Genomic DNA, 9,204 nt, shown 5'->3' on the forward strand with positions numbered 1-9,204 from the left:
ACAAATAAAATAATAATAGTTTTTTTTAGTACGTAATACTTTTTGTGTCTATATATAACACCACTAACACGCAAAAAGTTACTAATATATTATTTTAATAAGTGGGAACAAACTTTAGAACATATTATATAAATTTTCATTGATCAATGAATAGCAAATATTTAAGAGCAAAAGGAAATTACTTACCAGTTTAACATAGATTGAGCATTGATTTTTTCAACAGTTATAGTTAACTTAAATTCAGTGAATTAACTTAACTGTTAAATTAAATTTAAATGTGAATGTAAATATAAGATTCAAATTGTTGGGCAGTTGTATACCTAACACACTTGCTTAATAGTGAAGAAGTTAATTCAGAAAATTTACGTTGGTGTTTCGACACCAATTCTTTAAACTTTATTGAAAGGCACAAACAAATGTGTATATTATTATAGATAAACAACGATAATTGAAGACAAATCATACATATGTGAAAAGTTCGCTTTGTGTATTTCGCTCTTTTGTAATTTGTGTAAGTTTTTTTACGTATTTATATTATTTGTTGATGGTTCCTTTGCTAAAATTGTGGAACCATCCAATTTAATTTTGTGGCCATTACCAATTTTGTGGATATTCGGTTTTTTGCAAAACAAGCAATTTTTTAAGTATTTGAATACTTTAATATAAAAATAAAAAATATACAATCAAAGATACCCCATATTTGAATACCCAACAGACATTAGTATCTACACTCTCAAATTTACATTGACCAAATTACCTAATGGAGAAGGCCGGATAAGTACTATGGGTACTTGTCCTTATACGAGCAACTAAATATCTATCTATAGTATATTTATCTGTCTATATCTAATTAATCTCTAAATTATACTAATAGAAACATGTTATTTTATGTCGATCGACACAAAACACTCTTCCCAGTAAAGGAAGAACTGTACTTACCCTTAAATTACTCAGTTCTTCACTCTAACTCCGCTTTTCTGATCCATTATTATACAAAGCCCTCAAGACTGTGAAGCAGAGACCTCTGAAGAACACCTTAAAATGTTCTTATACAATTTGATGTTGAGTTGTCATTGATATAAGAAAATGGAATCTCTCACTTCAGCGCGACAAGAAATGTCAGTAATTTTCAATTTAAAAATTCATTTTTTTTGCGAAAATAATCAACTACCGGTCGTGAAAAAATAACCAAGGGATGAAAAAAACTTCCTCTTCCAGAAAACCAGCCAGTTTCCGTCTTTGAATCGAAAAAGCATTATTTTCTTTTTGAATTTCCAACGGAACGAATCACATACGTCACACAGTCTCTCGTATTTCCAATTAAATCTTTATAGTGTTATTACAACTTGGAAACTTTTGCGAATTAGTGATGTTTATATTTATCATTTTCTGGTGAAAATTGTATTCAAAATTCCCTTTGCAATTTTACAAAATACATTTGGGTAAGTTGTGCATTGTTGAAACTGTTCTGCGCCATGTTGATCTTGCTATCATCCCATCTTTATCTAGGCAAGCAACATGACAACGACGGCATAGCATTATTCACACGGTGACTCTCATTTTTCGCATCTCGAGTTTATATTCTTAGTCAGAAAAACCCAATATGTGGCATATGTCATTGTGACTTTAACCAAGCGAAGACGTCAAAAAGAACCAATTCAATATTTTGGAAAATAATTCAGAAGTAATTCTTAAATATTTCTAATTTATAAGATGGTGATATCTGAAATTCCCATAGTAGAGTCTCCTCCAAGTGAGGTAGATCCAATTGAAAAGAAAAATGTCGAGGTCCTACAGCCCTTTACTTTAGAAAGTAAGTTATAGTTCCATATGTTGTAGTATTGCCTGGGTTATAAGAATGCTTATTTTCCAGTCTTGAAATTAATCAAATATGTGCAACAGCAGCACGGATTGAGACATGGTGATTACCAGAGGTACCGAGGATACTGCTCTAGGCGAATTAGTAGGCTTCGAAAGGTATTGAGGCTTCCACAAGGTGATCGAAGACACTTCAAGAAACGAGATGTTACAGAAAATCACATTATTAACCCTAGGTAAGCATCGTTTACATTCGAATAGTTATTTTATCGATTAGACACTTCATAGCCAGAAAATCCATGTTCATATTTCACCTGGAATTACCCTACTTCCTTCAGTCGTATTTTTGTATTTAAAACTTTGTATATTTTATATAACAAATATGTATAGACATTTTCTTTATCCTTGTCGGCTCATGCCCGTATTTACAAAACAAAATACATTAAAAAAGAAACCAAGCTGAAAAAATCTACACTGATAGTTTTTCGCATTAATTAATGTTCAATTTATTGTATCTACAGTATAAAAATATAAAAAAATGTAAAGTCTGATATGAAGTATGAAATACAGCCTACCTGGCATTTTCATCTCACAAAAATAATGCGTTTGTTTATCCTTATAAGTCCTTACGATACGGTTATTTTAGTAAAATGACCGCGGATTTAAAATAGGTATAAAAAAATCGAGTTGAAAATACGGTGGCGTCGAATTTTTCTTTTATTTTATGGCAACCATTCGCAATACTCACGTAACTGTTAACGGAACTTAAGAAATGTATTTATTTAATCTTCATAGAACAAATGAGATACGTAAGAAAATGAAATACTAGATCGGAAAGCGAAGGAGAAAATAATGTAACATCTAAAAGAAAGTAAACCCAGAATCCGACTTGGTAAACAATGTACTGATGGATCATAGGGACAAATACTAGTAGAAATAGAAACATTTGTAGTTTTTCTTATTAAGTAATGTTTTTTTGCTACATCTGACACTTCATGCTACTTGTAAATGCATTCTTAGTGCTTGTTTCTTTATAACATCTCTCTAAATACTATCCTGGACAATATAAATAGATAAATTCGTAAAATCCGTTTAAAGAGTTGTTACAGAGAAAGAAATAAAATATTCACCTAAAGTAAAATATGCACCGAGCTGAATTGTTTGTTACGGAATTTAAAGTCAAAATAATTATTTGTATTGCAATTTACCCTAAATAAATACACTATGGTTTTGAAGTTATATTTTAAACATTATTCGATAATTTCAAACCATTACTTAACGAGGTGCTTCTTATTAACATTACCTGCAGCAACCATTTAATAAAGAATCATACAGCACTGTTATCAATCTACCATTTTTCAAAAGAAAATACTTGCTTGATTGATTTTGATACTTCATAAATCAAAAAATTTAGGTCTGATGAGAGATTTCTTCATATACCGCTCATCTTATCAGAAAGGTGTTGGGCCTATGCGATGCAGTTGAAACAAGAATCAAATACTGAACCTCGAAAAAAATTCCACCTAATTCAGAAGTTGAGAAAAGCCTGCATTTACGCCTTACAGTTAGATGAATTGTGTAAGGTATTGAATAAACAAACTTTGACTGTATTCAATCTGCCACTTGGAATAATTTATAATTAAAATCGTAGATGCAACGATGTGATGCGCGCACTCAACTTGAGGCTCAGGCTTATGTGGCTTGGATTCATGGTTCTTTGCAATTTGAACTTGAATTATGGGTCAAAGCTGCAGAAAACTTGAAAAAAGCTCAGGTAAGTCGGGCTAGGTGTTTCACAGATTATAAGGTGTAAAGTAGTGTTAATATCGTTATATCTTCTTTACACTTCCCAACCCTGCGGTTAGAATGATGAACCTTAAGTCGTTACGAGTATTTTTAATATCTGCAGGTAATATATGAAAAACTCGCTACAACACTTTCCGAAGAGGATCAGTTGCCCTACAAGCAAAGGGTGGAAGAAATCGCCCCAAGTTTGCGTTATTGTGCTTACAATATTGGCGATGAAAAAGCCGTAAACCTGCTGGAGTTACGAAGCCAAGGTCAGATTTAGCTTTGGCCATCGTGACTTACTGATAACACATATGTGCATTTGCAGGAGTTCTTGAAACATTTGATGCTCTAATATCTCAAACTAAGGAAAAAACTGCTGCAATACTACACGAAGTGACTTGGTTTGGGACGAAAATTCCGATTAAAATTGAAAGAGTTCGCCTTTTCTTATTGAGCATTGAAGGTAGAATAGGTCAGCATAGCGATTCTGGTGGTTCTAGACAACGTGCTCTTACATTCCAGGTCTTGATGACTCTTTGAAAAACGCTGAGGATAATCAAGCAAAAATAAAAATTCTGGAAAATGTATTTATCGATTTACGTGATGTTATTTCTTTAACAAGAGAAAGTGCTCGTACAGATAAACAGGATCAGCTCCTCTTGACCTACTTGCTATCCATTCGAATCGAAAGAACATCGCAAAGGAATCTATTGCTTGTTGAACAAACCAAAAAACCTCAAGACTGTGAGGTGAGAACTTCCAGACATTTCATGCATGCAAATTCTTATAAACGTTTCTAATTTAAGGTTGCTGGACATCAATATTCAACAGACTAACGAACTGTCTCAAAATGAGTCGATTAAAAACAACGACTCCGCTCAAGAGTACTTTACAAGTCAGTTGGCTGCATATAAAGCTCTGCGTTCATACTATTTAGCAAGAACTCACGCAGGAGCGAAGAGATGGAGAGAAGCGGTGGTCTTACTTGATGTCGCATTAAAAGCTAGCGCCAATTTAAAACCGTCTGAATACATTCCGGAGTTGTCCAGCCTTGTTGCATTAGTGAAAGAGACCACTGAAACTGAAATCGCCAATACCAAAGCCAATTTCGTTTTGGATAGTCAAGATGAACATACTGTAACAGTACCGACAAAATTATATAAATCTAAGAAGCCTCTAATTGAGAGGCTCGATGAGTTTAGGGAAGAGCCGCAGCTCTTATCTAAAAATCCGAATTTGGTTTCATTGCCACCCAGTATGGAACCAGTACCCGCCAAACCTTTGTTCTTTGATTTGGCTAATAATCTAGTGGCATTCCCTGATCTTACTGAAAAATTGGAAGGACAAACCAAAGGGAAACAAGGCGCAGGAATATCCGGATTTGTTAAAGGCTTATGGGGTTGGGGTAAAAAGTAAGGCCAGGAATACTGTATGTAACTGCATTCAAAATTATTCTGAGGTTTTTTAGTATTGTTTCATTTCAGTCAATTTTATTTGGTAGATATTATTACTGTGCAACGATTCGTTTTTTAAATAGATATGAATAAAAGATAAAATAAATTACATTGAATGGCATAATGAAGTGCTTATTTTTAAATTATTCACTTAGAATTTGTGAGTAACGAAACTTTCGTTCTAATGGAAATGTTGAGAAACAACTGAAGTTTTCTTTCAACAATCACTGGATTTACATATTTTCACTTGATAATATTTGTTTATACATATATTGTTCTGAGGGTCTAACTTTAATCTCTTTAAATTATTACTGTTTACAATTTGAGGCGCATCAGCATAAATGTGAAACTTGCGATTAAATACCAATTGCATAAAACATTGGATGGATAAAACAAGTAGAATAAACGGATAAGTTTTGTTCACAGAAACTTCAAACTTACAATAATGTTTGTAAATGATTTACTTCATTCTGATCATTCTGTTAATGCCGATGTCTTTTCCTGGACATGTCAGCCGAGCGCCTGGGAGAAATTGAACGTGCTCTATAGGCCTTTGAGTGTCTGTAGATCCGACTTCTGGAACGGGAATCTGATCTGGATCTTGATCTTCTATGTCGATGATGGGAAGAATCTCGTCGTTTTCGTCGGTCTCTACAGTTGCGATCTTCGCTATTCGATCGCCGCTTGTCATCGGTCCTATTTTGAACCAAATAAACTTTAAGATGCAAGTAGGAATAGTCCAAGTTTGAGGATTTATGAGCCGCTACACAATGACAAAAACTAGTTTTTTATTTTATAATCATCAAATTAGTATTTGAGCCTTGCCTACAGCAAAACTTGCCTTATTGATGCAAAATATGGGTTTGCAAGTAGCAGTTTTTTTACAAGAAAATACAGAATGAGGTAAAAGTAAGGCGTCCAATTTTAACTTACCTCAAGCTTTGACTTGTAGTGCAACGAGTCATTATTTGTGGATTTCTTGGCCATTCAATGTTGCTGCTGATTATACGTTCAGAATAAATATCTGTCCGCAAACTTGGCTCCGTTTGATTCACTTGTATGTTGGCAAACAATAGTTTTGCGGGTAAGCCTTAAAACGAAGCATACTTTTAACTAATGGATTTTTAAACCTTGAATTCGATGTAATGCTACTTTTATGGACCGATTCTTCTGATGATCTTCTTTGCGACGTTGTTTCTTCTTTCTTCTCATTTTCTTCATACCTTCTTGATGCGGATTCTCTATATCATTTTATACTCAAGTTTCTACGGAAGCAAATACAATATGCAGATTTTCAAACAGTTTGTTTTAGTTTTAGTAAATATTGATTTGACATTATAGCAAGTTAAATAATGATTTTTAAAACAATTGAATATATGTTGAACTGCAACATTAACCTGRAACTTCATTATTTCTTCTTTTGTTCCTGTACGAAAACAAAAATATATTTAAAAACAATTATTTTAAATTATAAAAACAGACAGTTAGTGTCCTATTATTCGTTATGAATCTTTCGTGGCACTTTCTTAAAAACTTGCAGTGTTGTTACAATATGGTAATTTCGATTTGAACAAATACTTGGGACATGTTTTATGTACGACGAATTATCATTATATGCTTACCGATCGAATCAAAACAGTATTTTCACGATAAATTCTCACAATTTGAACAATTTTGTACAATAAAGTTGAGCAAAAGTGTGGATTTTTATTCATACAATAAGTAAATAAGAATTATATTCAGAGTTTAGCTAATTTTGTGAAACAATTCGACAGTTGCGTCTTATTATATAACATTAAATGTACAGTTTTTTTTTGTATAAATTGCATTCGATGTAATTCTTCTAAAATGAGTCAACTAAAAACGTATTTGTTAATTTGTCCATAGTAATCCATAAATTGTGTGCCTAGTAAATACTATAACAGACTTTCAAATGGTGATAACCAGCTATATCTTAAGTCGGTTTTAAATATAAAGGGGTTTTTAACATAGAGAGCTGAAATTGTGTGCGAAACTGGATGATGTGGAAAAAAGTTCTTCAAAAGTTTTAAATGTTTCGATTACAAATAGCCAATATGTTTTACCACATAAGTATACAATTATTTGTAATGAATTTTTTTAGTACCTCGATGGTGAACGTGGGCGCTTATTTTAGCTGGATCATGTATGTTCCTTTGCAGCGGATCGTTTTTTGTACATTCTATGCTTTTTCTTCTGGAGATCACGACATGCAGATTCTTCAATTCAAATGTGTTGAAACTCGGCCTTCGAGTCATTTGTAAAAAATCTGATGGAAATTTATTGTCAGAATTTTCATTAATCTGCATGTACAAGGGCTGAATTTAATATATTTTAATTTTTTTTATGTAATACTAATTCGTTGCTATAATTCGTCTGCGCGTCTGGTAATTTATTTCCTCGTTGTAAAATATGTTTGAATAGACCAATTTCAAACTAACCATATGTTAAAAGTACTTTCAGACAGTCTCATAAAGTGCAATAAGTAACGATTTCATGTATACACCCAAGCTATCGCATTCGAAACTTACGATGTTAAATAAATAAACTGGAAGTACAAGGTATTAAATTTACTTTAAAGGTCCTTTGAAAGTAAACCTGTCATATCACTGCCTCTATATCGCTTGGATTTGTTTTTAGGGACATTCAAAGGTAGATAACAACTAAAATTAATATTTATACTAAATAAATTAAAACGTCCAAAATCCTGCAGCCAGGAATCTAATGCAAAAAATTACATAAATATTTAAATTTAAGAAACGTAAATATTTATGTATATTTACATATTATAGACATAATTTAATTAATTTATTTAATTTTAAAGCAAATATTTTCAAAGTGACTTGCACAAGTAAGCAATTACGATTGTTTCAATTTGATTTTCTAAGGAACGTGTTTCAAAGTGTGCAATACTTAAAATAAAATATTAATATTTGTTGATCGAAAATATATACTTTCATATTTGTACATTTGAGCAGAAGAATCGTAAATACTTTGTTCGAAACTTAACTCAAGATGAAATACGTCAGTTTTTCGGGCTTTAAGAGGGTGGTGCAAAATAATTTATTCGTGATCCTTTTATCGTATCCCTGAAAATGTACACGAAAAAAACTCGTGCTTGCGAAACTTTAGGAATAAATTTATTTCCACGACGGCCCAAAGTCCTGGAAAATTCACAAGTTTTGACAAAAAAAATCACATTTCTGTTGAATCGTCCCCAGCTTCTCTAACTTAATGGAGAGATTTAAATAATAAAGTTTTCGCAACTCCTATGGATACCTAAGAATTTGTACGTAGGACTTAATACGGAATGATCCACAAATGCTGAGTAGCTCTCATTTCAATCGCAATATTCAACTATACAAAATCTGTTGAAATTCGGGTTGACAAACGGTGATTTCGCACCGGATTATGGATTCTTTTCATTTTCTTCCACCAATATATTTATATGTATCTAGTTCCTGGCATTTATTTTCCCAGCATTGGTTTTTTGCTTGTATTACCGTAGATTTAAATTTGGTTATATTATTATCTTGAGTTCTTGTTCTTTCTTATTCAACCATCTGTGATATAACTTTTGCTGTGGTATGTTCATTTGTTGTAGCTCATCGTGCCATCAGTAATTCTTCCCTGTGGGTCTGCCTTCTTTGGGAGCTCTGTGCATTCCTTTTGCAATTATTTTATTTAGGTTTTCAGTTGATTCATGACTATATTCTTGTGGTAGTTGTTAGTCTAACGTGCAACCTTTGTTTATCAAGTTGTCTTGTACTTTCGTCCTAAATTGTTAAATTGTCCTGTAACTGTTCCACTTTATAGGTGTGTGAATTTTCCGACTAGGTATGGGTAGAGTAATTTTTACTTTTATGAGATGGTGGTCACTTCGGCATTCGGCTCCTCGAAATACTCTTTTACGTCTTGGGATTTTACTTTAGAATATTGTTTCAATATTTCACAACCGATAATTGATCTTGGCAGCCTTAATGCGTACTAAATAAGAGTTGATAAACTTAAATAATCGGAATATCATCGAGTCTTGAATTACAGTTTTAACCATTTTTTGTATGCTATAACCAAGTATTTGCTGTTACTTAGATGTGAACATATAGTATAGAGACCAGTTAAT

At 32.6% G+C, this 9,204-nt stretch overlaps 3 protein-coding genes across 9 annotated transcripts in view; 1 reads left to right on the forward strand and 2 right to left on the reverse strand.

Annotated features, from left to right (window-relative positions):
* Positions 1–1,098, reverse strand: part of LOC109540349 (DNA damage-regulated autophagy modulator protein 2) — a 17,762-nt gene extending 16,664 nt beyond the window's left edge. The window contains exon 1 of the mRNA XM_048665017.1: positions 940–1,098. The gene's annotated coding sequence lies outside the window, so the exon portion shown is untranslated. The remainder of the gene's footprint in view (positions 1–939) is intronic.
* A 500-nt stretch (positions 1,099–1,598) lies between these two features.
* On the forward strand, positions 1,599–5,187 carry LOC109540281 (signal recognition particle subunit SRP68). Its single transcript, XM_048665019.1, has 8 exons — positions 1,599–1,813; positions 1,874–2,054; positions 3,233–3,401; positions 3,470–3,592; positions 3,728–3,878; positions 3,935–4,072; positions 4,132–4,356; positions 4,412–5,187. The coding sequence occupies exons 1-8, from the start codon at positions 1,714–1,716 to the stop codon at positions 5,023–5,025; spliced, it is 1,701 nt and encodes a 566-aa protein (XP_048520976.1). The 5' UTR covers positions 1,599–1,713; the 3' UTR covers positions 5,026–5,187.
* LOC109540282 (U4/U6.U5 small nuclear ribonucleoprotein 27 kDa protein) overlaps positions 5,170–9,204 on the reverse strand; it is a 7,388-nt gene continuing 3,353 nt past the window's right edge. Inside the window, exons 3-6 of one of the 7 annotated variants that reach the window (XR_007281143.1) lie at positions 7,189–7,350; positions 6,216–6,489; positions 5,997–6,153; positions 5,170–5,759 (exon numbers count right to left, since the gene is read on the reverse strand). Coding sequence is in view for 2 of the 7 variants with exons in the window: in XM_019908598.2 (XP_019764157.1) it covers positions 5,546–5,759; positions 5,997–6,153; positions 7,189–7,350 (533 nt within the window). In the remaining 5 variants the exon portion in view is untranslated. Of the gene's footprint in view, positions 5,760–5,996; positions 6,490–7,188; positions 7,351–9,204 lie in introns of all 7 variants that reach the window. The other 6 variants (XR_007281141.1, XR_007281139.1, XM_019908598.2 and 3 more) reach the window with 6 other exon arrangements.

Source organism: Dendroctonus ponderosae, unplaced genomic scaffold, assembly GCF_020466585.1.
Source record: "Dendroctonus ponderosae isolate FM_Combo_2020 unplaced genomic scaffold, Dpon_F_20191213v2 Dpon_F_20191213_3, whole genome shotgun sequence".
Classification (NCBI taxonomy): domain Eukaryota; kingdom Metazoa; phylum Arthropoda; class Insecta; order Coleoptera; family Curculionidae; genus Dendroctonus; species Dendroctonus ponderosae.

Bases quoted from the DNA above. Each gene is read 5' to 3' on its own strand.
- LOC109540281 (XM_048665019.1), top strand. From the start codon at position 1,714: ATGGTGATATCTGAAATTCCCATAGTAGAGTCTCCTCCAAGTGAGGTA. The intron at 2,055-3,232 runs GTAAGCATCGTT...CAAAAAATTTAG, and splicing joins AATCACATTATTAACCCTAG to GTCTGATGAGAGATTTCTTC. The intron at 4,073-4,131 runs GTAGAATAGGTC...CTTACATTCCAG, and splicing joins TTTCTTATTGAGCATTGAAG to GTCTTGATGACTCTTTGAAA.